The 17,298-nt window shown below is 45.4% G+C and overlaps 2 protein-coding genes across 13 annotated transcripts in view; one reads left to right on the plus strand and one right to left on the minus strand.

Moving 5' to 3' along the window:
- The window catches only part of LOC6536505 (serine/threonine-protein kinase par-1), a 45,453-nt gene extending 31,548 nt beyond the window's left edge, over nt 1-13,905 (plus strand). For 4 of the 12 annotated variants that reach the window (XM_039376267.1, XM_015192283.2, XM_015192294.3 and 1 more), the window contains exons 7-16: nt 496-1,269; nt 1,973-2,348; nt 2,695-2,952; nt 3,022-3,150; nt 3,527-3,656; nt 3,738-3,880; nt 4,290-4,346; nt 4,965-5,083; nt 8,649-12,714; nt 12,771-13,905. In XM_039376267.1, coding sequence (XP_039232201.1) covers nt 496-1,269; nt 1,973-2,348; nt 2,695-2,952; nt 3,022-3,150; nt 3,527-3,656; nt 3,738-3,880; nt 4,290-4,346; nt 4,965-5,083; nt 8,649-12,714; nt 12,771-12,825 — 6,107 coding nt within the window. In that variant the 3' untranslated portion in view covers nt 12,826-13,905. Of the gene's footprint in view, nt 1-495; nt 1,270-1,972; nt 2,349-2,694; nt 2,953-3,021; nt 3,151-3,526; nt 3,657-3,737; nt 3,881-4,289; nt 4,347-4,964; nt 5,084-5,921; nt 6,194-7,297; nt 8,238-8,648; nt 12,715-12,770 lie in introns of those variants that run through there. The other 8 variants (XM_039376269.1, XM_015192284.2, XM_015192295.2 and 5 more) reach the window with 8 other exon arrangements.
- On the minus strand, nt 13,486-16,992 carry LOC6536508 (solute carrier family 23 member 1). The gene is made up of 4 exons (XM_002097049.4): nt 16,834-16,992; nt 15,293-15,912; nt 14,553-15,069; nt 13,486-14,489 (listed from the first exon to the last, which is right to left on the minus strand). Exons 1-4 carry the CDS (start codon nt 16,864-16,866, stop codon nt 13,938-13,940), a joined length of 1,722 nt encoding a protein of 573 aa, XP_002097085.1. The 5' UTR covers nt 16,867-16,992; the 3' UTR covers nt 13,486-13,937.
- Between the last annotated feature and the right edge of the window lie 306 nt (nt 16,993-17,298).

The following is a 17,298-nucleotide window of genomic DNA, read 5'->3' on the forward strand; positions in this document are numbered from 1 at the left end:
TGGCCAATCCACAAAGCCAAAAAAAAAAATGAAAATGAAATCCTCAAGCAAAATATACACTCGTCATCATCATCATCATCATCGAACTCACCTGTCTTTTGTCTTTCGTTTCCTCTCGTGCTGAATTCCTCATTGTTTTTGGGGTGGATCGATTTGTATGGATTTTAGTATTAAAACTTGAAGTGAATTTTATGCAGAGTTTTTATTCAGCATTCCAAGTTAAAGTTCCTATTATTGTTGGCAACGTAAATAAGACTATATTGAAATTGGTCAATGTATTAAATTGACATTTAAAGTTCTTAAAAATAAACTTCAACCCATGCACATGTAATACCTTATGTTTCTACCTGGCTGTTTAAAATATGGTTAATTGTAATTAAACGGAGATATTTAAGGAGAATGGTTAGAGTTCCAGCGCATTTTTTCGTACTGATCGATCCACCCCATCTGCCATACATGCTCATCATATTCATTGACTCATCATCTTAATTTTAGTGATACGCAGGCCAACACCGTTTTATGGCATCGGCAACGGCTTTGGCAATGGCATGGGTGGTGCTGGTGGAGCAAGTGGTGCGAGTGGTGCTACTGTTGTGGGTGGTGCGCCCGGGAACAATGCACCCAAGCGCGCACAGAGTGGCTGCAATTTTATGGGCTATTCGGGTGCCACATCTCCGGGCACAGCAGCAACATCGCCACCGATTTCGGGACCCCAAACGGCGCCGCCAGTGCTCATATCACCGAATGCATTGGCTGTGGCTAAGCAAACAATACAGCAAAGGATTTTCGGAGGTGGAGTGGCCAGTCCAAATAATCAGCCAGCAAATCGAAGACCAGCCACCTGGCAACCGCAGGCTTCCTACAGCACGGCCAGCATTTTCCAGCCGCCACCAAGTCAGAGTAGTCCGTTCAAGATGCTGCAGCAGCAATATCAGCAGCGTTGCCAGGAGGATCAGAAGCAAATTTCTTCCCCATTCACGCCGCCTTCATCGCCACAATATGCCGCCAGCCACGCCTATGCCGGCCAAGCCAACAGCAACTACTATGGAGGCAACAGTAACAGCAACAGCAACAGCGGCAGCGGCAGCAACAACAGCAGATGCAACAGCAGCAACATAGGCAACTGCAACACGATGCCCAATGTCAATTACAATGTCAATTCGCGCACGAGACCATTTAATCATAATCAAGCTCAAGACACACTCAATAACAATGCCAATACCAGTGCCAGTGCTACATGTGCCTTGCCTGTGGCTATGTGGCTGAAATGTAAGTCTTGGCAGCGGCTCCAAAAAACAGAAACCCCACCACCGAATCCGTATCCGTATCCGAAACCAACACAACCAAAAATACCAAAAACAAACATGTGCTTTGTGCTGTGTGTGCCTGCTAAAAAACAAAAAACCGACAAAAAACAAGCCGAAGCAATTCACTCAATCCGTTTCCGTTTCCTGTTGCGTTCCTCGATTATTTGTATTCTTTCCGCTCCCTTTGCTATATGAACACTGGCTGGCCATGGAATAATTCCAAGGTTAATCAGTTAGTAATTATCCTGGCTTGGTACTCCTGGCTTTCCCTATCCCACAATTCACACCCGGAAAACACCAAATCTATGGCTCTACCTTTTCCTTGGTCGTTGTTTGTTCTCGATGTGTGGTTGTAGTTCTCGTTGTTGAAGTTGAAGTTGATGTTGATGTTGCTGCTGCTGCTGTTGCAGTCGTTGTTCGTTGTTCGTGCTCGTTGTTGTTTTGACTTTCAAGTAGTAGTCTCGGCTTAACCCCCTAAAAACACTTAGGCGCGCCTTAACCCACGAACTGCACTCCTTTGACAAGCCTCAATAAAAAGTTACTATTGTTGTGTTTTCTTACTGTTACTGATGCTTTAATTGCTTACTTGTTCCTCTTGCACCATTCACCATGTACATATACGATTGGATTAACTTCAAGTAATTGTTTTACTCTTTAATCTGCAGCTTCACCGGGTGCCGAAGGACCTCCAACTCCCCCCGGAGCGGTCAAGACATCAACAGCTTCGATTACCCTGAAATCGGCCACCCTGCCGCGTCGCAAGATTAACGCCAAGGCGGAGGTCCAGCTGGACATCAAGCCGCGAATCCCGGAACAAGGAGCCCCACCCCAGCCGGCGATGCGTTTCAGCACCGAGATGCAACATCCGGTGGCCGATCTGCGCAGTGCCCCGCCCCGCGAGGGCCCCATCCCCTACAGCCCAATCAAGACAACGCTGCAGGCGAGGGCCACCAGTCTGGAGCCCAAGGAGCACGTCATCACCATCCAGCGACCGCCCACGCAGCACGCCTATGGGCGCACCAGTTCCAACACAACCACGCGGTGAGTACGGGATAAGTGACGATGGTCATATAATTCGCACTTTATTGCCTTCATTCCTCATTGTCGCCTCGTAAAGAAAATTCGATGTAATTGGTCAAATGGGGGCACAAATTAAGGGGTTCAGGCTTACAGTTTTCGGATGACTTTCCTTTTGATTCGGTATATGTGGAGATTAAAAATGACACCATTTACAAAAGGATGTGCCTATTTTCTTTAGATATTGTCAAAATTAAAAATCTATTCATACTCGCTTTAAATACTAAACCATCCTTCTATCGACGTCGTAAAGCCCTAATTTCCTGTGTAAGCCTATGATTGATTTTGCATGCTTTATGACCTTTTGCAGTTCCGGCTCGCTGTCACGGCAGTCGACGGTGGAATCCGAGTCTGAGGGGACCACCACGGCCACCAACATGTCGCAGGCCACCATTACGAGCACCTCGCAGCCCATCAAGAAGAGTCCGCGGGAGTTTATCATCCCGATTGCCGTCGAGGGTGGCGGCTTCATTACGCCCCGGGAACGCAGCGTGGAGCCATCGGAATCGAGCCACACCACCAGCAGTCGCTCCACGTTCACCCGCCTGCGTCCGTCCCGTCGCATTGGGTATGCTTTAAAGTTTAAGTTCGCTCGGCCTGTGCGGATTTGCTCACTGAAATTTCATTTCGTATGCAGCTCACTGTTAAGCGAAGCCGGCTTCGATGAGGGCTCGCCATTCCAGAAGATGCGCACCACGTCGATAACCCGGGATGGCGTCAGCGGAGGAGCCGAGGAGGAGGCACGCTTCACCCCGCACCGACTCAGGTTTGTCCACATCCTTCACATCCGATTATCCCTATCTTTATCAGTTAGCTTCTCCTCTTGCTTGCCTTCAAGGAAATTGTATTCGTTGTTGAACAGCTCAACCCAATTGGGATTAAATACTTCCTTTAACCGTTTAAAGTTATTATGTTAAAATTTGATTATCTTTAATTTCAAATTAAATATATATTAGATTGATATATTTTTCCCAATTGTTCTACCTTTTTTTTTGAGTGCACGGCATGAATACGAAACAGGATTGCTAAATTGAATCTGGTTCGCACAGTTTTCTCCTCGCAGCCTCCATAACTGCCGTTTGATTCGGTTATTCTCATCCTCATGCAAATCTTTTTTTTTCTCCTTTTTGAAACACCCGCAGAAGCTCAAGACCTGTCAAGAAAATTAGTCAAGACAACGATTCGCAAAGCTCCAACGAGGAGGACGATGATGACGATGATGGCTTTGAGATACTCACGGCGGAGAATCTGTTCTCGACTTTGCTGCAGCGGGTAAGACGTCATCTGTCCGCCGTAATGTGGCCCATCTCTCATCGGGTGGGTGGATACCCATGCTCCTTTGCCCATTTCTAGGTGCGGGCCCTGACGAATCGCCTGAATGTCAACAGTGACCTGACCGTCGGATTCCCCAGTCATTCTAGTCGCCTGCTCACGGACATTTCGCGGCAGGCCCAAAGTCACAGTCCATTCTGGAGCCAGGGCAGTCCCTTTGCCAGGTGAGTGTGCCTCCTCAACGGTGGGGAATTGAGGTTCAAGTGGACCGGAGTTGGAGTTGAAGTGGCAACTAAAGTTGATTGCCATCCAGCCGGCTGCCCGTCAGTTAGTCAGCTTATGCAAACGTGTCACGGCACTGGCTCTAGTTAATAATTTCATTATATTCTGCTGGAGTTGACTCTCCCGGATGGTGAGTTGACTAAGAGCCGGCTTTGGTGGGCAAAAGACGAGTGCCATTTGCTATTCAGCTTTAAGCCCTAGCCTAACCATTGAATGACTGCTTTAACTCCATCCACCAACATTAACTGCAAATTTGTTGTCCATTTCTTACATGCTGCCCTCCACATGCCTTCCATCTAACAATTCAAACAAAAAACTCACCAACCATGCTTAAACTAATTATTCGCAAAGTGTGCTTAGATCCCAAGTTAGTTATACTTATAGCGAAACGGTCGAGAAGAAGAAAGTGTAAGTACTAAGGCTCAAAACGACTTTTTAATTGGTCTAGAGCTTTTAACCCCAAGCTAAAAAGTACAGTGTGTTCAATAGCCAAATTTTAAAGAATTTTTAAGAGTAAAAATAATGATAAATAAAGGAGTCATGTACGTTTCCTGAATTTTACTCGTTTCAAAAGAATTTTATCGCTTACTTGCGATATGCATTTTTTATTTTGCCATTTAATTCCGAATAAATTTGGTTGTGGAACTCACTGTACGTCGCCTTTAAGCCACCACAAATCTTACTTCAGCCTCGCCCAATTAAACCGCCATCCATCAATCCATACATATGTACATTCATCCAATCCGCCCAATACCTGGCTGTCTCTCACCTGCTCCTGCACCTCCTCCTGCTTCCAGGTGCGGGGAGCGCTGGCTGAGGGCCTTGGACATTACGGGGCGGCTGCGTCGTTGGCTGGGCCACGCCCCCAAATGCTGCCTGTAAGTTGGCAACGTGTAGCGTACCGTGTGTAATGTGCAAGTCCCTCGGCAGATAGTTCGATTAGCAGTGATGCATTCGCTGATGCATTGTTCTTACCTCACATTGTCCAACCGTTTCTACTATCCAACTATCTGATATCCTTCACAGCCGCCTGAACAGCAGCAACAGCAGCGGACTGGGAGCTCCGTGGCGGCACAGCATGTCCCGGGATCTGGGCAGCGACATGGAATCGATGTTCTCGCGCACGGGTGCCACGCTGCCAAGAGGTGAATATCACAGAATAAAGAGTAAATACCTAGATCAGTAGTGAGACACGCCAGTCAGAGCCGGAAAAGTGCCGGAAATCTGTTGCCGCATCAATGAAGCAACCACACAGACAAACCGAAAAGAAAAAAAAAACAAATAGTAGAACTAAAGAAAAGCGCTGCAACGTATGCTACGTAAATAAGAGTACTTTCAATTTCAATATGCCTATATCGTATACTTAAACCTGTTTTATTTCAAGTAGTTTTTGATGTCTGCTAAACAAAACAAACAATCAACTGAACACAGATCACAGATCACCGATCAAGTGAACTACCTTGTTTAATTAGTCTAAACCTTACATATATTGTCCCACAAAATCCAGATAAAACAATAGCCAAACAACAACAACAAACACAACAATTAATCATAAGTGTCTACTGTAATTATCAAGTGAAAATGCCAATTAATACTTAAACAACGACAAACCATTATTTCCGTTGAAGACTATATTTATTTGATTTACTGTTTTTGTGTGCGCGCACAGTTCTTAATAGCATAATTCAGTCTCTATCAATATTCACTCTATATCTATCTCTATCCAGTGAACTATCTATAACTATATATATATATATATCTAAATGCTGTCTGTCTTAGAACACCACTCTTTTGTTATTAACCCATAATGCCGCTGACGCTTACAAACCTAAATCTATTTATTGCTCTACAGAAAAAGCAAAATCCACCCCACTTCCTACTTTAACTTATGCACTATTTATTTATTTATTATTATTTACCCCTGTTTATTATTTGCCTTTCAAATTTTTGTTCTGCACTCATGCAATGATGATGAAAATTAAGTTACAATGCAAGGAAGAGCCAAGAATTTGTTAAGTCAATAAAAGTGTAATCAAATCGTATTCAAAGTTCTGTATACCAGCGCAGTAACATATATAGAGAAATGCTCAAGCAAAAATATATATTCATATATGGCGAACCCGAATCAGGCCTAACCCTTGACCTAAATGTTATTCGAATTGAGATGATGATAATGAAAATTAAAATGTTGATGGCGACCTAAGGAGATTGTACTTATTGTTAACAATGAAATAAACTAAAGCGAATGAAACCAACACCTAATTAATTTACTACGTTTTGCAGTGAGAACAACCACATAGATGACAATAAAAAATACAATTCAAAATGAAAGAAGACAAAACCTACCTTTTTCTTATTTTATTTGAGGTGACAACTGAGATTTTGTTTTCGCAACCAAAAGAATTGTTCGATATATACTTTCTTTGGTAAATTAATTGTTGTACAGTTTTTTATGCAAATGGCCCCGCTACCTTAAATTTGTTTTAGTTTTACCAACTCGTTATATACAAATATATATATATTTTTTTGGATATATATATCTATCCCTCACCAACAATAAACAAACAAACTACAAGTTTTCTAATGCGCTAACCCAAAAACCAAAGACAAAGTTTCAAGTTGATTTTCCCAGTTCTTCTTATTTTTGATGTTTTTTATTAGTTACAAACAAAATTTGAGCCTGGAAATGCCAAAAGCCGAATAATCAGTAAACGAAATTAAAACCAAAATTTGTGTTGTACAAGAAGTTTATTTGTTTAACACCACTAAGCTCACACGCACACACATACCTGCCAATACAAATACATGCGCACCAACCTACCAACACACCCAAAGCTTCTCAATGTAGTTGACTCTGTCCACGCTGTTAAAAAACCGCCAACAAACCAGCTAAAAACCAACCAACCAACAACTAACTTGGCACTAAAAAAATTGTAAAAAAAAAAGAAACAAAAACAAATATCTGAGTTCTGGGCTTTTTTTTGGATAAATTGTTAATAGAGTAATTTGTAATTGTGATCCCAAAACGGCAATCTCTTTTGATGTGAAACAGAGTTCATGAATGGAGCGAACCCAAGAAAAAATGTCCAAAACTTTGAATACGATAATGTACAGAACTGAAACTCGCTCTCTCTCTCTCAGCTACTAATCTCAAACTTGTTACGTTCATCATCATTCCATATACTGTAGAGAAATCCTAACCCGAAAGTCATGATCAAATGCCATATCCGTAGTGAATCGTAGTTAGTAGAGTGTTATTTGAGTGATTTGCAATTCACCAGCCGATGATTCGATGTATTACAAATAATGATTTTATTATTGGCCGTTTACACACGTTTCGTACTTACTTTCGTTTACAGTTGGTTTAACTACTTTAACTACTACTACCACGCCCACAAAGCATGTTATAACCATTAACCAGAGTCCGTTCAGAACCGCCAACAAATCGCAACCGGGCCATTTCGCCACGGCCACGACCACGGCCAAAACGGTGGCCGTAGCCGTTGCCGGCGTTCCGAAGCAGCTAACAATAACCACCACGACCACCACCAACAGCAATTGCAGCAGTAACAACGCAAACCCAAACGCCAACGGCAGGAGCAGGCCGCCAACAGTCATCTCGGCCATAACCGCAACCACACCCCAGTTGGCCAAAACCACTAGCAGTAGCACCACCGCCAGCACCACAACCTCTGGTCCAAGGAAGCCATAAGCCAAGCCAAGTGGGTGGTTGTGTAGGTGGTGCTGCTCCTATTAGACTGGCCAAACAACAAGTTCCATTTTTTATGTTGCCAAAATTCGATTAGCATATCTGTTCGTTGTTTAAATACTTGTTTTCACTTTTGCTATTTAATTGAAAAACTTAAATTAACTGACAGCCGAGCAGCTGGAATTCGACTTTTAACTGTTATTATATTTTGTAAAATTGAATGGAAAACCGTGTAATTTTTACTTAAGGCAGCAGTAGCGCAACCACATTCCCTCAGTACAATGAAAATTGTATTATTGTGATTTTGATTTTAAAATTAATTTTAAACCTCAACGAGTTAATCATACTCCAGTCATTTTTACTCAAATCCATTCGCCTCAGTCAAGCAATTCCTCTAGCGCAAAAGCTTCAAGCATACCAACTAAGCAATACTTTTACTTTTACTTTATATCTAATACTAAAATCGGTAATTGAAAACTGAATACCCAAAAAAACTGATAACCGAGAACTAAACACTTAATCTGAAGTACCATAAAATATGAAACTATTTTTTATACCTACACCAAGTGAAATAAAACATGAAATCCAAATTGACCAGCATTTTTGTTACCGCCCGTTTTCGTATTCCTGCACGTAAGCTAATCCCAGTTGTTTTATGATTTTGTTAACCTTTGTTGGATGCTCGTAATCCTTCATCCTGCAAGTTTGTTAAGTGTTCGAGTTGAAGCTTCTCCGCTTTGATTGCGTCTCTGGAAAGTAATTCTTTTGGTTGCCAAAACGAAAACGAGAAAAGTTTTCAGATCTCTGGGGCTGATGAAGTGGGGCAGTCAATTAATCAATCAATCATTGTAATCGGCATGTAAGTAACCCTCAATAATTGAAATTTATCAGTTCACTTGGCAAGTAAGTGGAATTATTTATAAATCATATAGACGTTCATTTTGTTTTCCATAAGAAAGGCCATATTATTATATTGGCTATGGCATCTTAACCATTCACAGGTCATCATCAAGGCAAAGGCAAGCCCAGTTCAGCTCCTGCCCAAGTGGAAAAGGGTACCACCACGGGCTCTTCAACCAGCACAGCGAACAGCGAGGAGCCCTTGGACCTGGCCGATTTGGATCTATCGAGACTGCGTCTCAGCAAGAAAGACCTTGAAACCCTGTCTAGCATAACTCCTGGATTGCCCAAGTGTTTCCAGGAACAGCTACTTGCAAAACTGCCACCCACTCAGGCTCGCAAGCTATCACGCACGCTGAGCGTCCAGACCAGCGCACCCAGTAGTTCCTCCACTCCCAAGGTGTACAAGCGCAGCCAAAGCGGCGGAAGGGGTTACCAGCCGGAGCAACAGCCACAGGAGGAGCTGGCCAAGCCACTGACCACTGACGCCCCCAAGACGACTTCAGCAAGTACAGCGATTTACAGGAGAAGCCTCAGTCGCAGCCAGGCAACCAGGCAAAATTCTGGTCAGGATGCCGACAGCCGGGCTGCCCAAACTACTAAAAGCCGCAGCAGCAGTGTCTGTAGGGATGACTATGGGAAATCGTCACTCTGCAGCAGTAGCACTTACACCAGCGACATTAGCGAAAAGTACAAGTACTACTCGCCGTATCTGAGCAAGTCCAGCAATGTGAGTCCATCGATAGCTTCAAAGGATGCGCCAGAGAAGCGATACAGTGGTGGACTAGGACGTCCGCCGAGTGGATGTCTCTCGCCTCCACCGCAACTGCCGCAAGTTGCTGCCACTGAAGGCACCAGTTCCTTGAGGGTTGGCCGTTCCTCGCAGCGTCGAATTTCTCGCTTTCTTCGGCCCGACTTCTTTGATGAGCCTAGGGATCGGGAAACCCAGAGCATGCTCAGGGAAATACGCGAAAAGTCTATCGATCGCCAAGATCAGGAGCAGACACAGGCACAGGACTTGAGGCGTCGTAAGCATAGTTTGCCCAATGTGGAGCAAGCGGAGCAGCCGGCAGAAACGGCACCCATTATATCCTCCATGCGCCATTCACGCAACAAGAGCATGGAGCTGTTTACAGATGCTGATTCAAATGGCCAAGTTAGGGATACTGTCAAAACCCCAACATCCCGGCAACGAAGTGTTTCGAAGGCTCGAGAACTGGAAACGGAACTAGACAAACACGAACTGGCGGATAAAATCCTCCAGGAGCTGCAGCTCCTGTCCGCTGTAAGAAGCCAAAATGAGCAGGCTCTGGAGTCGGAGAAAACAGAAGAGACTTCCACTATTAAAAAGATAAAGAAGTTGAAACCCAAGGAATCCAATGAGTCAGAGGCAACGAAAGTTGCGTCCACGACTACCTCAAGTACCACCACTTTGGTGAGGAAGGTTAAGAAGGTGGTTAAGAAAACAGACGAGACCCCCAAGACACCAGGAACAGAGAATGCTGACCTCGCTGGCTCTGTACCAAAGGAAACAAAGTTGAAAAGACCCAAATCCTATCCCATGAAAGATGTGGGACTAAGTCTCAAAACCTCTACCGATCTCCCCGAACCGACAACATCACTTCTACCCACTAAATTACCCAGCAAGCTGGCTTCAGGGAACACCAATGAATCCGCAGTAGAACCAGCTCCTCGCGAGAGCCGCCTGATGAGACCGAAAAGCTACCCAGCCACCAAACTAGCCACGCCAAAAGAACTACGGAAGGTTACAAGAAGTGGAGTGGCCATACCCACAATAGCAGAAGCTATACCGACTCCTACGGCTGGACCAACGCCCACTAGTTCCAAGTCCACTTCGGAGGAGAAATCCCTGACGGCCACACCAACCGGTACTATGTCTGCCGTAACAGATGCCAAAGATACAGTATCCTCTTCCAGCGACTCGCGACCCACGACCATTAAGAAAATCATTAAGGTGTCGAAGAAGTCCAAGCTAATGCCACCTACTCCAGTGACACCAACCACACCAACCACCACAGCTACCACCACTGCAAACACAACGCCGGTAGAAAGCTCCAAGGAGTCGAGTCCGGTCATCAAGCCCAAGGAAAAGTCACCGGAAAAGAAACCCAGCAAGGGTTTGCTTTACGCTTTGGGACAGAAGTTTGAGAAACTACGAGACTCCGCCATGAGCAAGGAGAAAAAGACTGGCTCTACGGGAGCAGCTGCATCCTTGGCCTGCACCCAAAAACAAGGATCTCCCGAAGAACGCAGCTCTCCGGAGAAGTACAAGAAGATCCTTTCGGACACAGAGAAGTCCCAACCGACTGGTTTCTCTGAGGATAAACGGGCGGACAAGCGCTCCCGGTTTGACACCATGCTACGCTCTTTGAGGGAGAGATCCGTACCCAGGTCACAGCCCAATGGACGCGTGAGTCCCAAGCGAGCTGCCAGTGTGGAGGAGTTGCACGCAGGATGCCCAGAGGGGCAGGGAAAACAGGGCGGAGCAGTTAACAAGATGTTCGGAGGATTGTTGCGTCGCTTCGATAGGGAAAGCAGTGAGCAACGCCGAGTAAGGAGCACCAGATCAACCAGCAACATAGAAAGGCAGGTTCGCGAAGAGCAGGATCAGCTGCTGGATGCCTCGCTACCAACATCGCCCATCTATCAAAATGTGGTAAAGAGCACGAAGAGCAAGGTCGCTGCGACGCCAAACGGCGAAGAGAATTGCAATTGCGAAACAGCCTGCCCCGATTGCAGGCAAAACAAAGGACAGAACCTGACCGCCATAACCACCAGCATTGTTGCCACTAACACCACAACGCCGAGCAGCAAGGAGAAGCGAAAGGGCCTGATGCTTGATCTGGCCAGCACCAATGTGGCTGGCAGTGGTGCTGCCAGCTTGGTGACCACCGCCACCACAACTACGACAAGCGGAAGCAGTTATCGGGGATCCAAAACCAATCCGGCTTTGATCAATGGAAACGGAGGACTGGGCATGGGCATCTACTCGAATCTGCCACCCTATCCGGGAGCCATGAAGAGTGCCAGCTCCAACAATAGCTCCAGCCAGCAGTCCATGGAGAATGCCACCAACAACAACTCAACAAATACCAATAATAATTGCAGTTCGCAAACCTCTGGCTACAGAACCTCATCGGCACACGAGATAAATCGGAACAATCCGCTGCTGACGCCCTCCTTCGAAAACATTGCCAACTACTCCTCGGACTCAAGGAGCTACCAAGATGACTGCGCCTCCACCTCGACTTTCCTATCGCCCACCGAAGAGCCGGAGTTGTATTTCGACAATTGGTCCATATGCTCCGAGGACAACTACATGTTGCACGCTACGCCCTCGCCCACAGTCTCCCGGTTGTCAAGAGCTTCTCTGTCCTCGCCCACTCGCTGCTCCGAGAGCTCTGATCCCAACGAGAGTGTGATCGACAGGATTAAGCGGCGGAGCTTCTACAGTCGCTTCAATGAACAAAAGAAACCACGACGCACCAGCAGCATTGTGGGTCCATCGGCGGTGAGGGACTACTACCGGGAGCAGCAGGCGGCAGCTAAGGCACGCTCCAGTAACAAGCTGCATGCCTCGGACTTGGATCCACCACCAAGAGCTCATTCACCGGACATAGCCCAGCAGTTCTTCAGACCCCTGAAACTTAGTCCCGTGGGCACGGAGCTCAAGCCTCCCGTTTACCGCTCCACTTTGGACTACTCTGCATCCTCGGCGGGGGCAACCAGCAAGCCGAGAAAGAGCTTGAATGACATTAGGAATACTTCGCCCTCTTTCCTCAGCAAACGTTACGAGACCACCGATTACAGTTCGGTCCCAATGCGGTACAAGAGCTCCTCCAGTTCGAGTCCGAGTAATGGAGCCATTGCCAGCGGCTACTATAACACCTACAATCCGAAGCGTAGATCTTCGTATACGCTTAATGGTAGTCTGCCTACAGCGACTAGCGGAAGCAGTGCAGCAGGAAGCAGTCACCTGGATGGTTATGCCACCCTGGGAAGGAGATCCCTTCGTCCATACGACCATCGAACGATGTCCCTGCTGGAGCCTCCGACCTCGAGCAGCAGTCGAAGTGGCGAAGGGGTCTCCTACCAAAGGCGAGAAGCAAGGACACCGGTTAGAGACTACACATCCAGCATTTCGCGGTGAGTTCAGTGACTTCCAGGAGGGATTAGTGATTACAATTGGATATGTATTTCAGCTCTGGATCGCGTTACCGCACTTCGTCGGCCACTCGCAGTCCAACAAACATTTGATGTACCACACCGCAGAATGGCTTCTGCATTTTCTGCTACTACTCCAAACGGAAGAAGACGAGTCCCGGCCACGGAATCGGTATCGGAATCGGGCACGGACATGGCCAGGCCATGAGCACGCCGCCCAACACCACAGCCTCATCGTCATCCTCGCGCGCCAGCAGCGGCGGCACCAAGAAGCAACAGCTTCATCCGGCCCCCATCCAAAACCATCATTACCACCACCAAAATGAACAGCACAAGTTCTAGGCTGGAGCCCCCAGGTTCCCTACAATCCAATCCCCAGCTCCCAGATTCCCAATAAGATTATACCCAATACCAAATCCCACTTAGGCATAACGATTTTTGATAATTTTTTAATGGAACTTAGCCAAAGTTATACTCTAGTGCAGACTTTTGAACGCTGCCCTTAGTCGTAGGTTTGTTGTAGTTCGGATATAGCAGAGTTTCAGCCATAGATCGTGACTCAATAATGCACATTTGCATATATATACGATTTTCAAATGATTGTGCCTTGGTTCCTTCGGCGGTTTTAGATTTAGCCAATAGCCATAAAACGTTGATTTTAATCTATAAGTGTGTAAGCGGAACGGAAGCGGAAGCAGAAAAAGAAACAGAGAAAGGGAGACAGGGAAACCGGAAGTGAAAAAAAGAGACGTGTTTCACAATATATGTATATGTATTTTCTATGCTATTTTTGTGAGGATACCTCGCGCCGAAAATGCGTTAAAATTTCTATTATATAAATTTTAACAACAATTTTTTTGCATTATACAGAACTGATGGATTGTTTTCAAGATTTGAATAGTGTTTAATAGCGACAACTTTCGTTTGCTAGGTCTATTGATGTTATTGCAAAATAATAGAAAATATGCGAATTGTAAGCGAAAAGGGAGAGTGTTAGGTAATCGTAGCAACAAACAATAAGCGAATTTAAAAAGCAAATTAACAGAAACACGGAACAAAAATAATACATCTAGAGTTTTGGGTAGAATCCGAATTCGAAGTTCAAATTGTAATTAGAGCGTGAGCACGAAAAGTGTTTTCTAAAACTAAATAAAAACCGAATCACCAATTGAATGGCTCCTATTTGCATAGTCACTATCCCACGATCAGCTTTGCTTCTGGAGCTTGTAAGTCGGCATGAACGGAATATAGTAGGTCCACTTCCAGCGGCGAATCGCATCCATGCCAAGTGGAAAATCGTAGTCGGTGGCTGTGCCATCATTAACATTATCATCGCCCAAGGGCATCTCGTTCGCCCAGTCGATGAGGCCCCTCTCCTCCGGCGTTCCCGGGATTATATTGTCCAGCAAGCAGCCCAGAACTCCGCCCACAAGAATTGTTGTGCCCAAAAGCACCGATAACGTGGAGTCCACGGTCTTGTTTCCGGTGTCTATAGCTCCGGGGTTCTTCTGCATCCAGCGGCACAGTACCATCGGAAAAAATATGGAGAGCCCCAGTATGTAAAGATTCCTTGCCGATCGCAGATCCACATACTGCAGGGTGGATAGCCCGAAGGCTATAATCATGCCAAACATCACGCAGAAGATTCCTCCCACCACCGAGTCGGGAATGAGTATGAAGATGGCTCCAAACTTGCCAATCACCCCCTGGAGAACCATTATCAGGGCAGCCCACTGTATTACACGTCGCGATCCAATCTGAAATGAAGAAATAATATATTCCTCAACTTGAATTTCAGGGTTTTCTTTTATATTTCTTGCCTTGGTGACCCCGATGGCGCCAACATTCTCTCCAAAGGTATTGGTTCCATTTCCCGCTCCCCAGAGGCCGGCAAGGACAGTGCCCAATCCCTCGGTACCGATACCGCGATTGATCGCATGCAGCGGAGGCGAATGGGCGCCGGACATCTGTGACACCGTGGGATAGTAGCTAAGTGACTCCACCGTGCAGGCGAGTACTCCAGCCAACATGCCCAGCACGCCGGACAGCGTCACTGATGGCCAGCCAAACTGTCCCGGATACGGCACATAGAACCACTTGGCACTGGTCAGCACATTCAGGCGCACATCCGTGCGGGAGGGATGTGACGGAGGAAAGACATCCGTGGCTGTCAGTATGCCGCACAGACCCCACATAATCATGATCGTGAGCAGGACGGGAAAGAGGCGAAACAACTGGAACTGGCGCACCTCTATGCCGTGACCCTTGCGGTAGGCCAAGATCGGCACGGAAACATTCGACATTATTTGCGAAAAGAGTGTCAGCATACCAGTGGTTCTATAACAAAGTTTGGATGAACAAAAAAGATTAAAAAGCTATTTTTATAGTTTTACTAGAGCATTTGTAATTGGAAACTTTAGTCATTGGTGATCAAGTTAAATATATATTTTTTACGTAATAAATCCAATTAAATATTGTTTAAATAGACAGGAAAAACACATATTCAATGGGCCAAAAACCAGATATTGTGCTTAATGACTGTTCTATCAGTAGTACTCACCCCACGGCAATGCCCCAATGCTTGGAGGCGGTGTCCGCTGCGTGCTCGAAAAGCGTAAGACCCACCAGGGACACAGTGGGTACAATGGTCAACGGAGTTACATACTTGAGGATTTTTCCCACCAGACCAGTGTAGCCCAGGATAACCTGCACCATGGCTGACACGGCAATGGCGCCGGATAGCTCCCGCATACGCACTTGCCACAGTTCCTCCCGCTCAGCCTCGTCCATGGAATCCATCACGGCCTGCTCCGGGCACTTCCACTGCGGCAGAGCTAAAATGGCTAGGGTGGGCACCAAGAACGATATAGTTCCGCCCTGGACAATGGGCAAACGAACGCCCCACGTGGCCTGGAAGTAGGTAACGATGCCCGTGACGAAGATCATCGTAGAGATAATGATGCCTCGGTTGGCGTCCTCATCGGACATGCACAACGCCGGCGTCAGGATGAATGGTATGGAAACGATGGCTCCAATCATGGTCAGGTAGTGCTGGAATGCGAGGAAGATGCTCAGGTACCATGGGGGATTGTCGTTGATGGCGTAAAGCAGTTGCGGCTTGGGTTTCTCATTACTTGGAGGCGTGTTAGATGCTTGAGAGTGGGACTTGGTCGCATCTGACTGGAAGTTAATCAAATGCAAATTCAAATTATTTTTAGCTAAACACTGAACAAAAATATTATATATTAAACTTTAATGCCTTTTCCTAATTAGCATTTCCCTATTTGTAAAAGGATGATCAATGGGCATCGTACAAGTTCAATTGGTAACCATCAATTAATTTATATATAAAACAAAAATCTTTTTTAATATTATTAATTGATATTATTGATCAGTGTAATTATATTTTATTAATGCAAATATCTATTTGTTTATGCTAATAAGCGGCTTTCAGTATCGGCCATAGAGATATTCTCGCATTTTATTGTATAATTGCAGAGTACGGATATTTCATTGTTTTATTTATGAGAATTGCTATTAAAGTTTTGAATTGATTAACATAACTATATGGCTTAACACGCCCCATGGAGGGAGGAATTTAATCTTAGCCCGAGTTTGACTGACGGCTCTGGTCTCCAATCGTGATTAATTGAGCGTTAGTATCAGTGCTGCGATCCCGGGGCGCCGGTTTTTTCTCAGCTTGTTGAGATCAGTGATTTTAATCAGACCATAAATTAATAGCTGATGAGCTGTGGTACTTAATAAATCAGCGTGTTGTCGGCTCCAACACTGTGGATCGAAAGGTATGCGCCGCATAAATATGACAAATCGTTTAGATCGACATTTAATCACTGGCACAGATCGCTTAAAACAAATTGTGAATGAACTGTTAATTGCTGGGTGTTATCTCAACGTTTTTAACCCTCAAAAACTCATATGTATGGCAGAGCGGCAACAATTAAGTGGGAAATGCAATTGAGTGAAGAAGTGGCTCGCAAAACAAAATCCGATAAAAATCAAAATAGGAACAGATCAATTGGGGGAATTCCTCTTACATAAAACCACGCGTTTAACTGTTATGCAAGGAAGCATTGGACTTACGGCGTCCTCGATAGTGACATTGTTCAGCTCCATGATCAGGCGAGCTCACACTTTATATCCGCCATAAACTAATTGGGCTAACCGCACGGAAAAGACTCTCGAAGAATTCCGCTGTACGTCCGATCGCGACGAGGTCCGGAGACTCAATGGCAAGATCTATCAATCGAAAATGAAAATGTTTTATCGTAGAGAGCTGGGAGCCTTCGGTTCAAGAGCATCTGGGTGCATTGGTGCTCTCTAGAATGGTTCTCGACACAAAAAGGGCATAGTGAAAGTAAACTAAATTAACATGCCAATTCACAATTAATTATAACTCATATGCCAAGAAAAAATAGGTATATATAAATTTAAAATAAAAGGCATTTTTATTTAAGTGCCTTATAACATCTCAGTTGAGCAACCGAAAAACGTCGTAAAGAGATTATAATATTTTATAATTCCCCATTAAAGTGACAAAGTTGGAAT

This window comes from Drosophila yakuba, chromosome 3R, assembly GCF_016746365.2.
Source record: "Drosophila yakuba strain Tai18E2 chromosome 3R, Prin_Dyak_Tai18E2_2.1, whole genome shotgun sequence".
Classification (NCBI taxonomy): Eukaryota; Metazoa; Arthropoda; class Insecta; order Diptera; family Drosophilidae; genus Drosophila; species Drosophila yakuba.

What these genes read in the sequence shown, in the direction of transcription:
- LOC6536508 (XM_002097049.4), bottom strand. Translation starts at nt 16,866, where the DNA reads ATGGAGCTGAACAATGTCACTATCGAGGACGCC. An exon ending in ATGTCACTATCGAGGACGCC is followed by an intron (nt 15,913 to 16,833) that starts GTAAGTCCAATG and finishes ATTAACTTCCAG; the next exon opens with TCAGATGCGACCAAGTCCCA. An exon ending in CATTGGGGCATTGCCGTGGG is followed by an intron (nt 15,070 to 15,292) that starts GTGAGTACTACT and finishes ACTTTGTTATAG; the next exon opens with AACCACTGGTATGCTGACAC.